At 44.2% G+C, this 22950-nt stretch overlaps 1 protein-coding gene across 5 annotated transcripts in view; it reads right to left on the reverse strand.

Moving 5' to 3' along the window:
* The window catches only part of ATSAC1 (Phosphoinositide phosphatase family protein), a 132304-nt gene that overhangs the window by 72350 nt on the left and 37004 nt on the right, over positions 1–22950 (reverse strand). For all 5 annotated transcript variants that reach the window (XM_087399428.1, XM_087399425.1, XM_087399424.1 and 2 more), the window contains exon 11: positions 14439–14560. In XM_087399428.1, the coding sequence (XP_087255554.1) occupies positions 14439–14560 (122 nt within the window). The remainder of the gene's footprint in view (positions 1–14438; positions 14561–22950) is intronic.

A 22950-nucleotide genomic window follows, 5' to 3' on the forward strand; every position in this document is an offset into this window, starting at 1 on the left:
TGCAGTTTCAATCTCATGATAGTCACAAGGTTGAAAACCATAAACTCCATCATGCATAGCAGGGACTAGCTACTATGACATCCCCATTGACGTCATCAGCGCCCAACAGTGGGTGTAGACCATAGTATAAAAATATACTCTCACACATACAAATCCACACACCCACACATACTTGAGCATCCATTTATACAAAGTCTTCATACTGAGTTTCTATCGGCACTCCGGAGGTGAAGGGTAGACTCAGCCATGACGAAGGCTAGCACTAAAGGAGAAGGCTAATCAAAAGGTAGTCCAAAATCTCTTCATTAAAGCTACAACTGCTTGTGAAGTCTAAACGTTTTCATTTTAGTCTCTCCCCAACAAGCATCTAAATCTAAATCTAGCTGATAGGGCAACGCACCATTTAAGATAGAAAGAATTATCACAATGTAAACTACTCGGTGCTTTCTATCAATTCAAACAACGGATTTTGCAGAGGCATTTGAATGAGATGATTGCGAGTTGCCAAACACATATACTTGAAGTTAAGAGTTTGCAATTAAGCTGGAATTAAGACTTATACAGCTTAAACACAAAGTGACATCGTTGGAAAATGCAATATGATTGAGGGGCCAAGACGGCCCCCCCCCCTTATCCAGGCTCACTTTATTCTTGAAAATGGAGATACAAGACCAAGGTGCAATGCACCTTCCAAACTGATGAACTCAGTGAAAACCTAGGACCTAGATACAAGACTCAAGAGCATATGTACAAGGTAGACAACAAAAAGGAGGACTCCAAGCTCAGGTTTCAACTCTTGGCTTGCCCAATCCACAAGGAAGAAGCCTACAGCAATCACCACTTACATCCAACATTAGACACAAGCACTAGTTTCTAGAAAGATAGTAGAAACAACATGAAATAGTGCTGTAAATGAGATAAACTTGACAATATAGGCTCCCTTCGTGACTTGACCCTTTTGTAGATGAAGTCCTTGATGCCTCTGAAGCTACCTTGGGTGAGGAGAGTGTGGAAATGGGGCTGGAATGAGAACAGCTTAGAAAAACAGCCTGTAGGCTACAGAGAGAAAGCTTTTATGGAGTGATAGCTGTAGAGAGAGAGTGCCAATGCTGATCCCAAGAGAGGGGATGTAAGAGAGGAGCTGCTGCTGTTCCAGAGGTGCACAGAAAGGCAGATTTCTGCAAGGGAAATGGGCTGGAACAGTAGAGAGAGAAATTCTGCGGTACAGAGAGAAAGACTGCAGCAGGAGAGAGAAAGGGGCTGTGGCTGCTCCAGGCTAGGTGAAGGAGAGAGGATGCTGCTGCTGTTCCAGAAGAGCTGAGAGGGGGCAGATTTCTGGAGAGGAGGGGCTGGAACTGTAGAGAGAGAATGTGCTGTTGTAGAGAGAGAAAGTGCTGCTGAGGTGAGAGAATGGCCTGGGGAGAAGCTGGCTGCACCCAAGGAGCTGGAGAGGTTCTACTGCATCATCCAAAAGGAGGGAGAAGAAAAGTGACGAATTTTTCATGTGAGGAATGAAGGGGAGAGGCCTTCTTTTATAGGCTCAGCCCCCCCCCCTAGGCCTAGAGTGGAAGGTGGACACTTGTCCCAAATTTTTGGTGGGCTGCAGTCCCAAAGAGGACAGCCCACAACCTGCCCCAGATCTACCAGATTTGGGGCCAAACACTTGGCCTGCATGGCCTGCCACTTGCCATGCATGCTGCCACATGTGTGGGATAGGTGGACTGACTTGCCAGCTCAGATTCCATGTGGCAGTCTGCCACGTGTCAGCTGCCATGTGTCACTCCCAAAAACCCTAAAATTTCAAAGTTGTTAGAATTCAATTCTGATCGCACCCACGGGTGCCTAACAACTTAGACTATCTATTGACGTACTCTAAGGTCATAATTGAGCCATACTGAACTCATTTGTTTGTCGTCTTATCTTGTATCTCCATTACTCTTGGCATGCTGCCAGGCCCACACCCAAAGCTCAGGGAACATTCTCTTGAATGGTTCCTAGGTCGGTATGCAATCTGTGCATTTGATTGGTCCCATGTTTGGGTACTCAGGTGGGGTGTGGTTTCCAGATGTCTCTCTCAAAGAGAGGCCATCACTCTTGTGGGTCACTAATGCCCATAACCCCAAGCAAGGGGGTCCACCCTCAAATGCTAGACCTAGTTCCCATTGTCCGTAACTGAACAGTAGGAAAACATTTCATTTCTTAATAAGCATACTATTGAAAAACAAAAAGAAATAGTACCAAGCAAGTGGATACATGTTGAAGCAGGATGTCATTCCCTCCGTCTTTCATTCGGTTGTCCGCAACTGAAATGCTTCCTCATAAGCATCTAGGATTTCAAGACACTCCTGAAATGTAGCTCTGTCCACCCATTGGGCATCGGTGAATGGGAGCCCTCTGAACTTCAAAAGGTACATTTTGTGAGTCGTGCCTCGACGTCCCGTAGTGAAGTTATGCAAAATAATTTGCTCTGGGATCAACAAGATCTCAGTGTCCTCTACTTCAGGTGCATCGTCCAGTGTGGGCTCTTGAGGTGGTTCTCCAATGAAGGGTTTCACCAAGCTTACGTGGAAGACATTGTGGATCTTCCAATGCTCTGGAAGTCTCAATCGGACTGAGACATCCGAAAGGATAGCTTGAAGTAGATGCGCTTTTTGCCCACTTTGGTTTTTAACCAGGCTTTCTCAAATTTCAATAAGACCCATTGGCCTTCTTTCACTGCAAACGCCCTCCGTCTTTTATTTGCAGCTGCTCTTTGTTTCTCCTGTGCCTTTTGAATGGCTGCTCGAACTGTGGCATAAGCAGAGTCATAATCCTCCCTTTTCTGGAGGTGCTTCCACCTTGTTAACTACCAAAACTGGCTTTTTGAGGGCTGCTTCTTTGTTGCTGCTGTTTTTGGCAGCTTGAGGGCATTCGTAGAAGTTGTGGCCTCGATCACCACACTTGAAACACCGCCGTTCGGAGTAATACTTTTGCTTCTGTTGTGGAGACAATGAGCTGAAAGTGCGGGCTGCTTTCTTCAAAGGAGGCTGGCTGGCTGACTTTTGCTCTTTTGGTGCATCCTTTGCTGTCTCCTTACCCTTTTGTTCCTTGGAAGAGGTTCCCTGGGACTTCCACTTGTTGTTGCTGCCATTCCGCTTGTTGGAGAAACATTGTTTCTTCCCCACCTTCAAGGCGATGTTGATGGTGTCTTCGAGAGAAGTAGGAGTGGCAATGTCTGGACCTCATGCTGAATGATATACCGTAGGCCAGCAAAGAACTTCCTTTGCTGCTCTTTTTTATCCTTCCTACTAAATGCTTGAACTTTTAACAAAGTATCCCAAAAACGATCAACATACTCACTGACTTTCTCTTCTTGGCGTTGGCGGAGGATGTCCCACTGCACCATTATATCTCTCTTAAACTCCTTAGGCAAGAAGTGCCTCATCAAGTTCTTCTTGAAGCGCTTCCAGGTGTGGGCTTGCTGTCCAGTGTTGACCATAGCTGCCCACCAGAGTGAAGCACGGTCTTGCATGTGCAAGACGGCAAACCGGATCTTCGCCTTGTCTTCGTACTCGTCCCCCTCAAAGAAATACTCGAGGTCTCGGATCCAGGCCAGCAAGACCTCCGGCTTGTCCTCTCCCTTGTACTTGGTAAACTTGAAGAGCTTATCTCCAAGAGGTACCTTATGCTTTGCATATCTTCGTCTCCGTGGACGTCTCGAAGGAGATGGACTCCGATGACGCCGTCTACCTCGAGGAGAGAAAGAAGAGGATGATCTTCCCTCCTTGTTGGAGTTGGTGTTGTCCGCACGGCCTCTTCCTTGGGATTGGGGCCCTATGTCATGAGTTTCTGCTTGGCTGCTTTCCAGCACTTGAACCTGTTGAGCAATGTTTGCCAAGAGAGCACTCAACTCATACAGGTTAGAAGGAGGGTCAGGTCCATTGGTTGCCATGATGACAAGATGACTCAATGAAGGAGAGACTCAACAAGAGAAAGCACAGAGTACAGGACCACTACCTAAGCTCTGATACCAATGTAAACTACTCGGTGCTTTCTATCAATTCAAACAACGGATTTTGCAGAGGCATTTAAATGAGATGATTGCGAGTTGCCAAACACATATACTTGAAGTTAAGAGTTTGCAATTAAGCTGGAATTAAGACTTATACAGCTTAAACACAAAGTGACATCGTTGGAAAATGCAATATGATTGATGGGCCAAGACGCCCCCCCCCCCTTATCCAGGCTCACTTTATTCTTGAAAATGGAGATACAAGACCAAGGTGCAATGCACCTTCCAAACTGATGAACTCAGTGAAAACCTAGGACCTAGATACAAGACTCAAGAACATATGTACAAGGTAGACAACAAAAGGAGATCTCCAAGCTCAGGTTTCAACTCTTGGCTTGCCCAATCCACAAGGAAGAAGCCTACAGCAATCACCACTTACATCCAACATTAGACACAAGCACTAGTTTCTAGAAAGATAGTAGAAACAACATGAAATAGTGTTGTAAATGAGATAAACTTGACAATATAGGCTCCCTTCGTGACTTGACCCTTTTGTAGATGAAGTCCTTGATGCCTCTGAAGCTACCTTGGGTGAGGAGAGTGTGGAAATGGGGCTGGAATGAGAACAGCTTAGAAAAACAGCCTGTAGGCTAGAGAGAGAAAGATTTTATGGAGTGATAGCTGTAGAGAGAGAGTGCCAATGCTGATCCCAAGAGAGGGGATGTAAGAGAGGAGCTGCTGCTGTTCCAGAGGTGCACAGAAAGGCAGATTTCTGCAAGGGAAATGGGCTGGAACAGTAGAGAGAGAAATTCTGCGGTACAGAGAGAAAGACTGCAGCAGGAGAGAGAAAGGGGCTGTGGCTGCTCCAGGCTAGGTGAGGGAGAGAGGATGCTGCTGCTGTTCCAGAAGAGCTGAGAGGGGGCAGATTTCTGGAGAGGAGGGGCTGGAACTGTAGAGAAAGAATGTGCTGTTGTAGAGAGAGAAAGTGCTGCTGAGGTGAGAGAATGGCCTGGGGAGAAGCTGGCTGCACCCAAGGAGCTGGAGAGGTTCTACTGCATCATCCAAAAGGAGGGAGAAGAAAAGTGACGAATTTTTCATGTGAGGAATGAAGGGGAGAGGCCTTCTTTTATAGGCTCAGCCCCCCCCCTAGGCCTAGAGTGGAAGGTGGACACTCGTCCCAGATTTTTGGTGGGCTGCAGTCCCAAAGAGGACAGCCCACAACCTGCTCCAGATCTACCAGATTTTGGGCCAAATACTTGGCCTGCATGCCCTGCCACTTGCCATGCATGCTGCCACATGTGTGGGACAGGTGGACTGACCTGCCAGCTCAGATTCCATGTGGCAGTCTGCCACGTGTCAGCTGCCACTTGTCACTCCCAAAAACCCTAAAATTTCAAAGTTGTCAGAATTCAATTATGATCGCACCCACGGGTTCCTAACAGCTTAGACTATCTATTGACGTACTCTAAGGTCATAATTGAGCCATACTGAACTCATTTGTTTGTCGTCTTATCTTGTATCTCCATTACTCTTGGCATGCTGCCAGGCCCACACCCAAAGCTCAGGGAACATTCTCTTGAATGGTTCCTAGGTCGGTATGCAATCTGTGCATTTGATTGGTCCCATGTTTGGGTACTCAGGTGGGGTGTGGTTTCCAGATGTCTCTCTCAAAGAGAGGCCATCACTCTTGTGGGTCACTAATGCCCATAACCCCAAGCAAGGGGGTCCACCCTCAAATGCTAGACCTAGTCCCCATTGTCCGTAACTGAACAGTAGGAAAACATTTCATTTCTTAATAAGCATACTATTGAAAAACAAAAAGAAATAGTACCAAGCAAGTGGATACATGTTGAAGCAGGATGACACAATGTTGGTATGCTCATACGTTCAGCGATTTGAGAGTTTGGGGCTCCACATAGATCGACTACCCCCTATCCCACTCACGTATCACGAGGTCAACAGTATACGACCAGATTCAAGGTCACTATCACAGCTTATTTAGAGATGGTCTTGGACCCCTCTCCAACTTCCTCTCTTACCTAGATCAAAGATACCTTGCCACCTTTATCCATGAGATCATCAGACACAAAGAGCACTTGCTCATGATAGAGAGACAGGGTCAAGGTACACAGCTAGATTCTACCCGAAGCATGATCATGGAGTTTTTCAAGTCAGATCATACAAACCAGCAGACCTCGGGTCGTCGGTGAGGCCGAGATCTAGTGCCAGTGACACGACAAATTCGACAGCATGTTGATGCATTGATCATGCTTGGGGATCTTTCCTCCATGCTCACTAGACCAGGGACACGACCGTTTGGATTTATAGTGACTTTTGTCAGACGTAGGTCGACTGCACACATGGACCACTGTCACCGCTCTACCACGGTTTCCTATCATCACGGCCTCACTCATTGCCGGAACCCTCTTGAGCTTCCGCTCTAGCCACGAATCAAGAGTTCTCTCATGTATACAAGGTTTCTTTCAGTCTCATAGACCCTTCATCTAATAAACTTCTCATAGACCCTTTCGAAGACTTCTAATAAACTTTCTTTCTTTCTCTAGCCACTAGCGAGCTTCCTGTAAAGCTTAGTTTCTAGAAAGACCACTACTTATTACGAATATCAAAGGAGGGTTTCACTGATCCACCAAGCCACACACAGATCCACATCCCCCCTCTTTGAGGATTTCCATCAGACAGTTCCAACCATGCATTGAGAGTGGATGGGCTGACGACATACCTAGGGAGGGTCACATTTGCACTTTATATGATGGACGGGAGATTGAGTCAAAGGAGCATTTTTTATTCAAATGCCCTTGTACTATGAGGTCTGCAGTCATCACCATTGTCTATTTAGGGATGGATTCGGACCCCTCTCTAGTATCGAAATTAGCTAAGGTCAAGGCTGCTAGGAACGATGGAAAATGGGCAGTGTACCATGAAGGCATAGCACTAATCAAAGTGCTTAAATCCAAACCAAAAGACTCCAGTCTTAAACTGATGTATGGCTGATTATGTTTTTCAGACTGTAATGTAGGTACTCTAAATAATCGGAGTTGTTTTTGCACTCCCTTGGATCTGCCATGTGCCCTCCCTAAGCAGATGTACTAGACGGTTTTTTTGTTGTCCCATAGACCTATTGGTCTCCCATGGACATTAATAGACTCTCTCTCTCTCTCTCTCTCTCTCTCTCTCTCTCACACACACACACACACACACACACACACACACACCCCAAAAAAAAACCCGAAGATGGCCAAGAGGACATGATCTAGAGATACGTCAAATTCGCAAGCAGACTAGGCACATATCACATTGGGGGACCTCCCCTCTATTCTCATCAGGCCGAAGACTGGACCTACATGAGAAATAGTGGCACTTGTTCACTGCAAAGCTATAGCCAAGAGACCACAACGGAGCACACATCTTGACAGCCGCCAATGCTCCATCAAAGGTTTTATGCCACTACAGCAGCCTCGCACATCGATGACCTCCTCTTAGAGTCGATGCCCCCACCAGATCTGCCAAAGAGAACCAGGTGCCCATATGGAAAGGGGCTAGCAAGTTCATGTCTTGGAGGTCCAATACCTTATTTTCATGTGCCATCAACTTTGCCTCAAGAACCCTTGGAGGAAAAAAGGGGTTCGGATATGTTGGGCAAGAACTTCTTCTCGAAGTGGTTGGAGGAGTGACAATCAAATTGGAGAATATTTTATCTTGTACATCTTGGGATAGGTTGGACTACCTGATGGATTCGACACTTTTATACCAAATTTATACATATTTTATGTACACACATATAATGAAAAAATTCTTACCCACCCTTATTTGAGCATCATGTGCCGTGTTGTGAACAGATTTTGTTTTTTACACACACCCCCCCCCTTGGAGATCATGGTCTCCTCCAGCTGATGGTTGGGTGATGATGTGTATGCTTGAACACTGGATGATTTTATATTCAATGGGAGAATTTTGCTTTTAGCAGTGATTTAACATGGGTAGCCACATGATATAAGTGGGAAGAGACCTAATGATGGTGAATAATCCATTGGGGAAGGTAAACCATTATTGAGGACTTGGTGTATTATGATGATTCATTAGGACACTTGGCACCGTGATACCCATGGTGAATTAGGCCACAATGGTACCATGATACCCATGGTGGATAAAGCCACAGTGGTCAAGAATGCCACACATGGCTGATATGAATTTATTATTGTCAATGATACCACCCAGCTAGTACTGGTACCATATACATGCTTCATAAATGATGTGTATCACCCTTTTCTCGATATGATGAGGATAGATTGTTTATATGCAAATGCACCATGGCGGGATGGGGAGTGCTGTACCACTAAACATTACCCAATAAGCCACTTATCTTTAAGACTACACTCTGCCCAATTAGTACTTTTAGCTTCTGTATCAATTACCTTTTTTGGCCTACCCACTGGAAGACCTTAGTGATGATGCATGATAAAAAAGGAAAAATAGGGAATTTTGTAGAGATTTGATTTTATTATAGGCTCATTGGTCCACTTAGTTCTTCATTGTGATAATTGACAGTCCTCATTGCTTTTTTCTAGAACTCGCAGTATGTCTCATTACTTCTCTATCACGCACAAAATATTTTTTATTTTTTAATACTCCTCTCTCTCTCTCTCTCTCTCTCTCTCTCTCTCCCAACAATTTTTCTCGAGGAATATGGGGAACTAAAAATCTTTGAATTTCGATTCATGACATGTCATAAAGATCGTGGTTTGCAGCAAGATGCATGGAGGAATATTTAGCAAGTGATAAGACGAGCCCATTAAATCTTGCATTTAATTTGATGGATTTGTAGGCATTCTACCCACAGGGAGGAAGAGCTAAGGGAAGAGAAGTGTGTTGTCTTCCCGATTGTTTCACGAATAGAGAATATTCATGATTCAAGCATAGCTGGAAGAGTTTTACGCTTTTGGAATTCCAGGTCAAACCCCAATTGAGCGCATCCCAGTTATTTCATTTCAGAGGATTTCAGTTATGATCTTCAATTAAGTTGTTTGTTATCATGGAGCATGATATGCTCGAGTACCATGACAGTATAACACTGGCCTTGAATCCTCGAACTTGATGAAGGCTTGAGACTTCTTTGCAATGCAATAGATCCATATCATCCTAGTGACACAAGATGCTGCCACTAGATCTTTTCCCACGACTCAATCTGCGTAGGTCCCAACTGGGAAGATAATTTCCGTGGAGCCTTGGCTCGTTTTTGTAGCCTCCTTTGGGAATGCCTCCCGGTGTTGCTTGCCCTCCATGCAGGCCTGGCAGACCTCTGCATTGTCTGCAATGTATGGAGTCCAGCCACTAAATCCAGCTCTTTGCATCTCTGAGAGAGTCCCATAGCTGGCATGCCCAAACCTTTCATGCCACAACTTTGAAATACCTATACCACTTGGGTCATTAAAGCGTTGATTTTGTATAGCCCATGCTCCTCTATTCCTCTTGCCACCACTTTTCAAATATGTGCTTCAATTGGATCAGGACTCTTAAACCATCAAACTCAGCCTTCATCCTGCTCTTTGTGATTTGGCTGACGGACAGGAGATTCTTGCAAAATATTAGGTACATAAACATTTGTAAGTATCTTTACTTGACGTGAATCCGTGGTGAACGGACTGCTCCCAGATTTGAGTACCTTTACTTGACGTGAATCCGTGGTGATTCCTTCTACAGAGCACTTCCTCCAACAGTTACAGATGAATCTGGATGCGTAGGTTGGAGTACCTTAAACCAATTCTGTTGTTGGAAATGTATCTAGAGGCACCGTTGTCAATATACCAGTCATCGCTATCCTCACTCACTGTGTGAGCTTAGTGCTCTATGACTAGAAAGATCTCCTCTTTTGCAATGTTTGTTTCATCTGACTTTGACTCTTCTTTGGATTTGTCGTCTTCCTTTTGCTTTTGGTATGCCTCCTTCCTTTTGCAATCTTTTGCTATGTGGCCTGGCTTGTCACAGCAGAAACACTTTTGGTCCTGGTTCCTCTTTTTTTTCTCTCCAATGTCTTCCTACTTGCACCCTTTCGAGCTGTCATCTGGGCTTGCCTTTTCCAGGCCTACTCTTATGCAAGGAAGGCCGTACTTCTCTCGAGCTGCTTCTTGGCGAAGTAGAGGACCAAGTTCCTCAAGCATCATTGGAGCAATCCGCTGACCTGATTGTAGTGATGAATCATTAAAGCTTCTGGGAAGAGAGCCAAGTACAACCATAGCCACCTGACTCGTGTCCATTTTTTTATCAATTGCGGCCAACTAACTGGTCCCTTCAACCTTCACCTTAGTGAGATGGTCATGGATCTAGTCCCCTTCCTACATCCCCATGGTGAACAGTTGGTTATGGAGGGAAAGGATGCAAGAGTGTTGTTGGCCTCATATAGATCCTTTTAAGATCCTCCAGGCCTCCGCAGCCATATCCGCAAGCTGGAATAGTTGCTCCCATCCGATTTTTCACTCTCCGAAGTTCGGAATAGGCATGTGTGAGATCATTTGCAAGCGCCTGAAAAGGAGACTTGACAATCTCTGAAGTGATTGAAACACTAAAACAAAAAGCTGGTCTTTATGGCACCTTACGAAAGGGGTGTCTCCCTCAGGAAGCCTTCCTTCAGTGTGTTGGAGCAGATCACAAGGATGCCACCTTTGGTTCCGATGCCAACCCTAACACAGTGGAACGATCTCAAATCCTCACCGATCTCTCTGAAGATAGATGCACTCGCTCACTGAAATATCACAGCAGCAAAGAAAGGAGAAGAAGAACTCAGAGGATATTCATCCACAAGCATGGGAAAACTGCTCAGGAATGATCTGAACATCTCCCCAGAAAACTCTTCATATGGAGGCTCAAAGTGGGTCCGTGACCTTTCTATCTCCATTGGTATAAACATTGATATCCCTCAAGGAAGGGGCAGTCCACAAACTCTCTGACTGAGGGCCACACGTGACTCAACTGAAGAATGATAACATCCTCGAGTGAGAAGGTACCTCAGTCTCGAAGCGAGGTCCTAAATACACGTCCAACGGTCTGTGAGAATGTCACCATGGACTGTGAAATGCTCATCCAACAAAGCGAGATCAAAGTACCCGCTGACACAAGTGAATCTGTGATCCAACCAGACTATGGAAAACAAAAGTCTGTGTCCTACGCATCGTATGCATGGCAATCTCACTATCAATTTACTGAAATCAATATCCCTGTCCCATGTGATCTGAAACCACCTGAAGTGAAGTGCGAGATACGGCCCTCCCTATTAGAAACCGTGGAGCCTAGATAGGACTCACCGACTGTCTGCAAAAAAAAGGGATCAGCTCATGTCTCTTAAAGCCCTCCTCCACAGCACTTGGTGACAAGTGAGACCAAAAGGTAGAAGGGAGATCTTTGTCTTCCAACCTGCTACCTATCCTGGGAGCACTCATCCGCGGCAATACATACCCTCCCAAACTAGAAGCAGGACCTGAAGTGAGAGACTGCATGGGACACCTGGTCCCCTCTCATGGTATAAGTGAGGTGAGGCTCTGGGGCAATTACCGGGATGTCAAAAGAATAGAATTTTGCTCACAGTTTTTAAAGGTAGCGAATGCACCCTACCATAAACACATGCTGACAATCGTGGCTGTCCCGGATCAAAAGCATCCACGATATAAGCCTTCAGTGCAGAAAGACGTTTTAGCATTGATATGAGCCATGCTCTTGTCCAATAGATCTGTAGAAATCTTTCTTGTAGTGAGGCATGCTTGCTGCCTCGACATTAATTTGCCATTATATTCATAAATTGGTTATGCCCAATGCAGCTGCCAATGAGCAATATGCTTGGATTCTTTAGTGTGCCTTTTCCTTTTGTGTGCATTTGTCTTTAGTGTGCTTGGATTCTTCTGTGTGCATTTGTCTTTTGTGAATGGAACACGAAGTCCATTATTATCGACACATGATATTGAAAACAGACTTCGTCAAACAAAGAAAAGTGCACAACGCCGTAAAAGATGAAAGTAGGGATGGGAGAGCAGAAGTTAGTCCCAAATCCTAAAATTACAACATGAGGAGAGATTAAAATGCCTACATACAACATGCAAAATCAAATAATAGAGAGTACTGATGGGTCCCATTTCTGAGCAATATCCAAAAAAAGCTATGAGTAGGGATATTATGCTGTCATACCACAATACATCTGTGGTCCTTACAAATACCACACAATCTTTATGTACTTCACACCTTTCTCGTGTGCTGCAAGCATAGCAATAGTAGCACCGCCTTGTACTTTGAGATTGTATCAACAGCGATCCATCACAGATTTTCTTACTTGATGCCAGCCCTCACCAAATCTAGAGCCACTATCAAATGAGCTCCTCTTGTCTTTCCTCAATCATCTGGTGGAGTTGGTCCCACAGACAGCATACATCGGTCCAATCACTCGGACGGATAGCTGACGGATTCGTAGAAGACCAGGGGCCTCCCTCTCGTGGTTTATACCTAGATGAATCCAGGAACATTCCCAAACTCATCCTCTAAAAACACAACATAGTGCAGTTTCAATCTCATGATAGTCACTCACAAGGTTGAAAACTATAAACTCCATCATGCATAGCAGGGACTAGCTACTATGACATCCCCACTGACGTCATCAGCGCCCAACAGTGGGTGTAGACCATAGTATAAAAATATGCTCTCACACATACAAATCCACACACCCACACATACTTGAGCATCCATTTATACAAAGTCTTCGTACTGAGTTTATGTCGGCACTCCGGAGGTGAAGGGTTTCCCTATTTGGGTTTTCCCTCTTGCAGGGAAAACGTGATGCTTTTTTTTTTCTCATCATAGACATCGGCCTTGGGTATGGGTGCCCATTTAGTGGTCCCAACCCTTAGCTTTCATTGCGTCTAGGTTTTCCTCAATATCATAGACCCTTTGGTCTTTCGTAGGCGTTAATGAACTTTCTTTCTTTCTTTCTTTTGACCTCAAAGTTTTGTCGGAGTATCCTTTAAGCTTCAGCTGCACTCTAGATTGGCACTGATGTGATTGATCAGTGAAAAGTTCACACTACGTATGATCAACTCCATTCTTGCCAATCCTTTGTTCCCCACCCTTCCGTCTTCCTAAAAATGGGCTTTTCCTGTACCTTTACCAATGCATTGGATTTTGTTCATTGAATCGCTGAGCTTCTCTTCCACATGGGGCATGTATGACATAATATTTCATGCCATATTTGCAAATAGAAGCCTATCCCCAACTATTCACAAAATGCATAGTCGTACCTTTGACAAATGGGTACAGTTGATGCTCAAGCAACAAAGCAAATAGAATTTGGGGTGTTCGTGTGGCAGTTTAGGAATCTCCAAGTATGCCCTTTACTTAATTGCCACAAGCTTGCCACACACTTTTGATGTTGTTGAAGTTTTGTAGTGCTATGACTCCCAAGATGCACACTTACGGTGTAAAATCACCAAAAATGTGCTATAGCAATGTCTCTCAAACTCAAAACGACCAAAAACAACTGCTCTCAAAGTAGAAACCAAACACATTGCACTGCAAAGAAAATACAGGTTCTACTATTGTTTTTGCTCTAGATTGTGCCAAAAACAGGTTGTACATGTTGTAGACTCACCATCGTGCCTTGTGTGTACACATGTATACATGCTGTAAGGTCTGATTTTGGCTCTGTTTGGCTTGTATGCTCTTATATAGGCTGTTTGTTGCTGTCTCAACCGTGTGGAGCCGTGGCTCTGTTTGCGCTTGTATGCTCTTATACAGGCTGTTTGTTGATGTCTGGATGTGTGTAGCTGTGTGAACGCTCCTCAACCTGAGTGCCTCATCTTTCAAACAAGTTCTCAAGAACGTTCTTGCAGATTCTCTTTGTCAAGGCTGCTCTGGAGCTTCATCATTGCATGGCTTCTGCAAGATTGCTTTTGGAGGGCGTTCAGATACCAAATGAAGAGAAACTCCGAAAGAAGAAAGCAACGTGGTAAAAATGCAAGAGTAATATTGCACTCACTTTGAAAACAAAGCGCCTATGGGTTTTGTAGAGATGTCTAATCCTAGAACTTGTATTTAGTCCTGGGCTTAGTGCCACATGTACTATGAAAATTTTAACTAGTGCAATCGTATAGAGAACCCTAGACACCTTAGCTTCAGACTCAAGATCTGAACACAAACAAGACCCTGAGTTCACCTGGTATTGACTCACTATAACCACCCATGATATTATCCCATTGTTGGGTATCCTGACCATACATAGGGGAGGATATGTTATAGAGGGTATGTGATCATCACTAGTGTCTAGACAGTGGAAAACTCTGCATTTTAATAGATTGAGAACACGCCACATTCAAATACAAGTAAAACGTGGTAATTTATTGCATACGGTGCTTCAAAGAAAACAAGAGCAAGACTCATGTTGATCACCAAATCTTACAAGTTTATGGCATCTTGCTTTTCACCATCAGTATAGGTATTGCTGTAATATCGTTTTATCGACTTGAGAAACTCCTGTGATTGAGTGGTTGCCTTCCATTTTCCATGTCTTTCAGGGAAAACCTATCAATCAGTTTAACAAATATTCCTGCATATAAGTAGGCATTTCCAGCAAAATAAAGCATGAGCCTCCATCAAAGTCAACTATTCTTAAGAGTTACAGTAAATGAATTAAACGATATTAAAGCACCATATATCCAAATTAAATGTAAAGCTCTCAAAAGGTCAAACAACTACAACCCATCATACTCCCGACCAAGTTCACAAATACCTAGATCACTTGGATTTAAAGATTATGAAACCAAATCGAGAAACAAAAAAAGCATGCAATTCAAGCTACTTCAAAATCAGCTTTGACTCTCAAGGCAATTTCAATTCAATTGAGACCAAAAACCTATTTTAAGAATGACTTTTTACATCATGATAAGTTCTCTCCCCTGGAGAACAGCAAAACAGGGGAGAAGTGGCTTTCAAAATCAGTAGAACAACAGTAAAACTCAATGATCAGTATCTTGTGTCTGTTCTTTCGGAACCACATGGGTGATAACTTTAATAACAACTGTGCCCGGCACAACAGGGTAGGGGCACTGGTTTTTTCGTCTGCGCTTCTTGGTACCGTCTCTAGGCTGTGCAGCTGTCCCCACAGCCCTTTGTAGGGATTCCAGAAAGATTTCTTTAGTTAAATTTTCATTTTGAATTCTGAATGAGACAATTGCTGGATTGGAGCGGTGAGATAGGTCTCTTAAAAAGCGGAATCTATGGGATGGGGAGAGCTGTTGAGCATAGTGGGGCGAGCGGGGATGAAGCGGCGATAGGAGGGCCATCAGCACGAAAGGGAGGAGCAGAACTAGCAGGAGGAGAGGATCTGACAGGAGGACCAGGGGGGCATCGGCGCGAATGGACGGAGCAGAACTGACAGGGGGCACGGCATCTGTCCGGCTACTCTGTGGAAGCTTCGTTCCCAGGCTATCCACCAGCGTTTGAATTTGGACCAACAGCAAATTTTCTTCTTTGGCCAGCTTGTCGTCTTCTTTGCAGCATTCTTGTATTTGAGCCTGGAGTTGGCTAAGCTTTTGGAATTTATCACCGCGTTCCTGTGATCAACCATAAATTTCAAAAAAAAATTATTAGTATCAAACTCAACATCATTGAGCACCTTATAGCACCTTTGATACCAGATGGTCCATATCGCGGAGCTACAGATAACATTCCAATTTGAAGGTGATCTGCTAGGGGTATTACCCAACAACAAATAAGTGTAGTTAAAAGGAACCAAGGCTATGTGTCTCCTCACTATGTCCCAAAGAGATTTAGAAAAGCTGCAGTTGAGGAAAAGATGAGGAATATCTTCCTGAGCCCTATGGCATCGCTTGCACAAGCCATCCCCTAGGCCTATCCTTCTCGCCCGGTTGGCTGTCCAAACACCCTTGGGAAGAATTAGCCAAAGAAGGCAAGATTGTTTTTCCGGCACTTCTTTATCCCATACCCTTGGAAATCTTTTCATCCACATTTTGTTCGCATCTCTTTTGTGCCATTTCTGATTGAGGTGCGTGATGAGCTCATCATATCCTTCCGTCAAGATAGGGATAGGAAAAATATGGGACTGCCCCACCCACCTAAATTCTTTTAGAGAAGGAAGCAAGTGACCTCCCATACAAGGTAGAGAGTCTCTCGACCACAGGCTTTGTCTTTCTTGGATAAGCAGTATATCAAATTTGCTTAGTCGATATCTAATCCTCAAAGTTTCTTCCTTTATCCACCTGCTCTTGGCCCGATCCCACAAGTCTCCCCACACTCTGAGACCTTTCTTGTTTAGGCACAGTGCCTCTTTAAACGTCTCATCTCGTATCTTAGATTCCGGCCATGTGATTGATAACTAGATTGAATCCTGGCTACACAAAGTTCCGGTCTTTCGAGAAAAGCCCTTCCAAGTGACGAAAGGTCTCATCACTCCCCATGCCTTCCACATACCCTTCCGCAACTCTGATCCCTTAGCCACACATGGCTCCTTGCCAAAGAGTGTGATCCCAAAAGGAATCCGATTCCCAATGCCTACATCTGAGAAGCCTTACCCGGTCAATGTTTCTGCGAATTAGAATAGCCAAAGTTGGGCCATGAATCTAGCCGAAGATTTTTCCACGTCCACTATTCCCAATCCTCCTGCTGATTTTGGTAATGTACAATAACCTTGGCTCTTTTGTGTTGCCTCGTTTTCCCTCCCTAGAGGAAAGATCAAAAAGGATTTTTCAGCTAAGCTAGTTCTTTGTAGGCGCCCAACAAGAGAGAAAGTAAATAATAGACGGCTAGATATAGTGGTTCAAAACGAATTTCCTTCTGGACAGTGTTGGTTGTAGCCCTTGCCAATTGGTGATTTTGTCTTTGACTCTGTCAATTACCCAGTCCCATCTGTCCTTCATTGAGCATCTGAACCCCATAGGAATGCCACTTGAATATTTCTCCCTCCTTTATAACTTTGCATCCTTTGTTCAATAGAATCTGTGGAGGTGCACTCCTAGTGCTGAAAATTTCTGTTTTTTCGTGATTAATCTTGGAACCTGAGGCTAGACAGAAAATATTTAAGCATTCTAGAACAACTTTAACCGATTGTTCATCATTTTGCGGTGTGAGGCTGGTATCGTTGGAAAATTGCTAACAAATAATGTCTATTTTGATCCACTTGGATGCCCTAAATACTTCCCTTTACAGATCCATCATGAATTAGCCATCCAAGAGCGTCGGCCGCAATCATAAAATGGAGCAAGGCCAGTGGACAGCCTTGCCTTATAGATCTCCTCAAAGAAAAATGAGGAGAGCAGTTTCCATTTATCTCTATCTTGCCTCTGGCCTGACACAGGAGGATGTCGACAAAAGAGATGAAATCAAGGCCCTACCCCATATCCCTTAGGGAGGCCTGTATAAATCCCCATTCCATTCTGTCATATGCTTTATCAAAGTCTACTTTGAGAAAGGTCTGCAAATTCTAATCCCTCCCAAAGAGTAAGGATAGCCTCAAGGATATGTCTCCCCTGGATAAAGCCTTTTTGTTCTTCCCTTATCCAATTCTGCATCTTAGCTAATGGCTAGTGCCTTAGCAAAGATTTTGTAGCAGGTATTCAGCATGGTTAAGGGTCTCCAGTTTTTAAGTTCTTCTTTCAACCTACCCTTAGGGATTAGTTTGATCATTCTTGTGTTTATCCTTGGATCCAAAAAACCTTTTTCTCGGGACTCTTGCCACAGAAAGAGCAGATACGGACCTATCGTTTCCCAGAAAACTTGGTAGAACTCAACCGGGAGTCCATCCTCACCAGGAGTCTTACCTTTTGTCATTACATCAACAGCCACCTTTAGCTCTTCTAGGGAGAGATCTTTATCTAGAAACAGACAGTTGAGACCCAACACCTTTTTGCTTCTAACCGGTCGACACTGCTCTCCATGGTTGTAAGACACGTTAAGACACGACACGTTAGACACGCTTCAGACACGAGTGTCTAAAGTGTCTCAAAGATAAGACACGTAAGACACGCCATTGTGGTTATAATAATAAATATTTAATTAATATATGTATAGGTATAAAAATGTACAACTTGCTAGCATAGCTAGCTGCTAGATTCTAGAAGTACAATAAGCTACACTTAAATAATGCAAGAAGAAACAATGCACTTGTACAATGTAGTTAAGAGTCAAGACTTGTCACTCAAGACTTAAAAGTTAAAGTTTAGACTCACGATTGAAGAGCTTGCAAGTTTTGAATACCAAAAGGTTTAAACTGACAATTGAATCTTGTCACATGTGACATGAATGAAAACTGCATCTCGATACATATAATTGAAAGAAAGCTATCTCTAAAGATTCATCCTAATCTGAATCTATGAGGTCACTGCCACTGCTAGATCCAAAGTCACCATCAATGATAGCATGGCTAAGTAAAACTCAATGTGTGTTGTTACTCCCCACCTACCCAAAAAAAAAAAAAAACACTAGAGTGTCTAAAGGTGTCTTAAGATAAGACACGTGTCTTAAGTGTCTTAAGTGTCTTATCATAAGACACGAGTGTCTTAACAACCATGCTGCTCTCTAGCTTTGCTTTTTTCAGTCGTAAGCATCTCCGGTTCTCCTAGAATGCCCTGGAAGCGACACTATGTCCATAATCTCAGCCGGGTCTTGAACCAGCTTGTCATCTTTATGAATGGACTCCAGTGATTCCTTAGCGTGCTTTTTTCTAAGGCTTCAGAACATTTCTTCGTTTGCTCTGTCTCCTTTTCCTGCCCATCACTCTCTCGTGAAAATTCTGGCTTGATTTGTTTCAATCTCTGCCTCCGCTCTCATCTTTACTCTAGCTTCCATTAGTTGAGTCTGCCGTTGATCAAAGAGATCTCCCTCGAGTGTCTTAATCTGTTCTTCTAGCTTCTGGCACCTGTGCACCATCAAGAATCCTCCTAGAGAAGTGTGCCCTATCAAGACACGCTTCTCTATGACAAAGACCAATCTAGCTATTCGTCCAAGTGAAGGAAATGTCCTCAGAAACACCTACTAAAAAAGCATGCTCCTTGAGGGGGCTCCAAGCGGTCACAGCTCTCCGCCTCTTAAGACAATTCCTAAACCATTCCATCTATCTCTTCTTGTCTCTACCATGTTGAAGTCTCCCAAAAGAATAGTGTTGTCTTGAAGGATTTAACCCTCCCACAAAAGTGCTCTTTGCCTCACGAATTCAGGCGCATAAATCGAGAAGATCTGACATGATAGGTTTGGGTGAGTGAATTCCAACCCTACTCCATTGATACCAAAGGTTGGAAGGGCCCTGCCTACTGACTGAGCCAGATGCATCAAAACACCACTGCTCCTCCCCCCCTTCCCTCTTCGTGATCTGTGTGATACCAAACTCTCTTGTTGTCAATCTGAATGAGCTGTGATGAAACAAGCCTCAACAACGTAAAGGGTGGTAGGATCCACTTAAATACAGCATACACAGTAAATATGCACTACAGAACAAATCACAGGGGAGCTAGAGCGCTCCTACTCAGAAACAAGACACTGATTGGCCCCAAACGTTGGCGCCCCTTGCGGTATTTATTTAACATTCATTTGAAGCCAAGCGGCTAATTACAAAGGTCTCTGGGAAGCTGCACCACAAGCATCAGCCAACTAAAGTATGCAACAGAGACCCCAATAGCATCCACTGTCTGAACCACTCCTGCAATCGCACATCCAAGTGCCCAACCAGCCAAACATGGCTGAACAATTGCAAGACAAAGCCCTCAACAGCTGAACTCTGGTGCAATCAAACAACCAAACACTTCCCAGCGAGTTTCTTCAATCTATAGCCTCCCTGGCCACTGCCCAACAGCATAAGTCAACCCTTCTTCGCGAGGAAAGAAACCCAAACGCAATAACTAGCCAGCAACCAATCAGGAAACGGCAAAAATAGGCAAAGACAATCCTTCTTCTACCCGGAATCCACTAAAGAAAGGTCACCCTAGCTGGAAAACCCTAGATCCTGCGGAGATAAGCTGATTCTTCCTTGGCACATTCCCAAGAGCAGCTTAGAAGCGAACACCCACGCCTGGAAAGTTACCAAAACCAGTCACAACACCTACAAAGCTCCAGAAAATCAGGTCGAAATCTCCTACAGAGCCTGAAAGCCTGAAAAGGCAAGTTGCATTTCACCTGGAGCAGCCTAATCAAGTCATGAACTCCTGAAACAGCCCTAGAACCAATCGTAGGCACCTGGAACAGCCTGTAAGAGCCCAAAAGCAAATCGCAAACTGAAACAAACACCCTGGCAGAAATTGCCACCTACAATAGGCTCCTGGATCAATTGCGATTTGCTATGACAGGACCTGGATCCCCTGGAACTGGCCCCTGGGTAAAAATAAATTTTCCTGGTAGGCCCTGGATCACTTGAAACTGGCCCCTAGGTAAAAAGAAATTTCCCTGGCAGGCTCTGGATCACGTGAAACTGGCCCCTGAGTAAAACGAATTTTCCTGGCAGGCTCTAGATCACCTGAAACTGGCCCCTGAGTAAAAACGAAATTTCGTGGCAGGCTCTAGATCACCTGAAACTGGCCCCTAGGTAAAAACGAATTTCCCTAGCAAGCTCTGGATCACCTGAAACTGGCCCCTCTGAAACTGATTTGGCCAACTGAATCCAAAAGAAGAGCTCCCTCCCCCTTTTAAAGCCCTAGGCTCCAAAAAGCAGTGTTTTTTAATTGCACAACTCTTTTCGCCCCCATGTTGCACACTTTGGCCCTGGGAATTAATTGCCTAGTAATTGGGCGCACATTCACTATTTACAAGGGCCCACTAGGAATTTTAATTCCCAAGTCCCACCCCATGGCCAGACCCTCGCGTCCCAAAGGCTCAAGGCAATCATGCGCAAATTACGGGAGTCGCAAATCAAAAGTCCCAAAATTTCACATCCTTGTGACACGCGACCTCCGTTTTGCGCCTCCTACTTTAACTTCTTGTAGGGCTAAGAAATTAGAAAAAATACCTCTTGCTCTCAGCCATCTTTTAAGAACAATGGGTCTGAGATCATTGGTCAATCCTTGAACATTGACACTAAGAAAAGAAAATTTATCCTGGGATGTACTTTGCATCATTGGGAAGTACTTTTGTTTGTTTTCTTCTTAAGTTCACCGGAGCTGAGGAGAAAGAGCAAAACCTCTCGACATTCTCCTCTTTTCTCTCTCAACAGGGATTGGGTGTTTAGATTTACTTCCTGAAGCGCTAGCCAGTTGAGTTCTTTTCTCTGCCTGCAGAGTTTTTTTTTCTTTCACTAAAATAAAAGGCATGTCTTCCTTTTCCAACCCTTCACGCTCACTTGTTTCAACTGGGCTTTGAAGTCTTGCATGTTAGCAACAAATTCCTCTTCATCTTCTAAACTCTCGGCCATCTTCTCCTTTGCAACCAGCGATGCCTCAAATTCATGAGACCTATACTCCCCCCCTCTGTCAATGCGAAGTGTTTGCACCTTGAGTCCTGTCTCATTTTCAACCATGGCCACAAAGTGTTTGAAATGCATAAACACATCTGATTTTTTCTTCAGACCATAGACCCAAGTATAATTGGTGTAGTCATCTATGAATGTAACATAATAGAGATAACCACCAAAAGCAGGTGTCCTCATGGGACCGCAAACATCACTGTGTATGAGCTGTAATTTACAAGTAGCTCTTACTGCACCATCCTTCTTAAAAGGAAATATATGCATCTTGCCAAGGATGCATCCCTCACATGCATAAGGAGGAGGTGACTCCAAAGGAAGCAATGCATCAACCATAGCATGCTTCTGAAGTGTCATCAAGATGCCATAGCTCATGTGCCCATATCTAGCATGCCATAACTCCGCATTCTGCATCGCAGCAGTGGGAGTGCTCACTGAAAGCACAAGATTGGATCTTTTCTCATAAATGTGAAGCTGAAAAAGACCCCAATACAAAGTGCCAGACAACATCACAACGTAGTCATTCTCTCTGTCTCGGACTGCACACTTAGCATCATCAAATATAACCTGAAATCCTCCTCGATTAAGAGAGAACACTGAAAGCAAAGTCTTCTTTATACCTGGCACATAAAGAACATCTGTAAATATGAAATATGTGCCATCCGTGGATGTGAGTATGATGTCACCCACTCCACACACTGAATAAGAAGAATTGTTTGCACATGTCACCTTCTTTTTAGCAAGTGGTGCATGCAGAGATGCAAAAAGACTCTTCCTAGAAGTAATGTGCTTAGAAGCACCACTTTCAAAATACCAAGTGTTCAATGTCTCATTGACACTGAAAGAGCATGCATCCTTTGAAGGGTCATAGCTGCAAGTCAAGAAAGCATACGGGTCATCCCTCAAGAGTGGCTGTAGTATCTGGACTAGCCACTGGAAAATCTGAAATGCAAGATAAAAAGGCATAGTGCTCTTCCACAAAGTTGGCTGTAACATCCCCTCCATCATGTGCATTAGGAGCTCATGCATCTGAGACAGCCATACCTGAATCCCTTTTCTTTTCCTTAGCTATTCGCTTCTTGCATTCACCAATGTAATGACCTAGCTTCTTGCAAAAGTGACAAATGCCCTTCCTTTTAGGCTTATATGCATCACCTTCAGCCTTATAAGAGGGCTGTCCTGAATCAGCTTTATGCTGATGTGTGAGCTGATTTTCATGTTGCTTTTGCTGCCCTTTCCCTTTAGGCTTGAACTTAGAAAGCATGGCATGCTCACCAGCCCGTGTTGCCATGTTCTTTCTTGTCTGCTCTTCCTGCAACAAGAGTCCTACCAACTCGTGAAAAGAGAGAGGATTGCTGCCCCCCCTCAATGACAAATTCAGCGAGGCGTGGAAACCGAGATAAGACTCAAGAAGAGAATTCAAAGTGGTGGTAATCATCTCTGAATTTGGAATACCCTCATCTATATTAAGCAATTGTTCCCTCAAATCCTGAAGTTTTGTGAGGTGAGC

Source organism: Dipteris shenzhenensis, chromosome 28 (genome assembly GCF_047967505.1).
Source record: "Dipteris shenzhenensis isolate YYH24624 ecotype China chromosome 28, Dip_SZ_1.0, whole genome shotgun sequence".
Lineage (NCBI taxonomy): Eukaryota > Viridiplantae > Streptophyta > Polypodiopsida > Gleicheniales > Dipteridaceae > Dipteris > Dipteris shenzhenensis.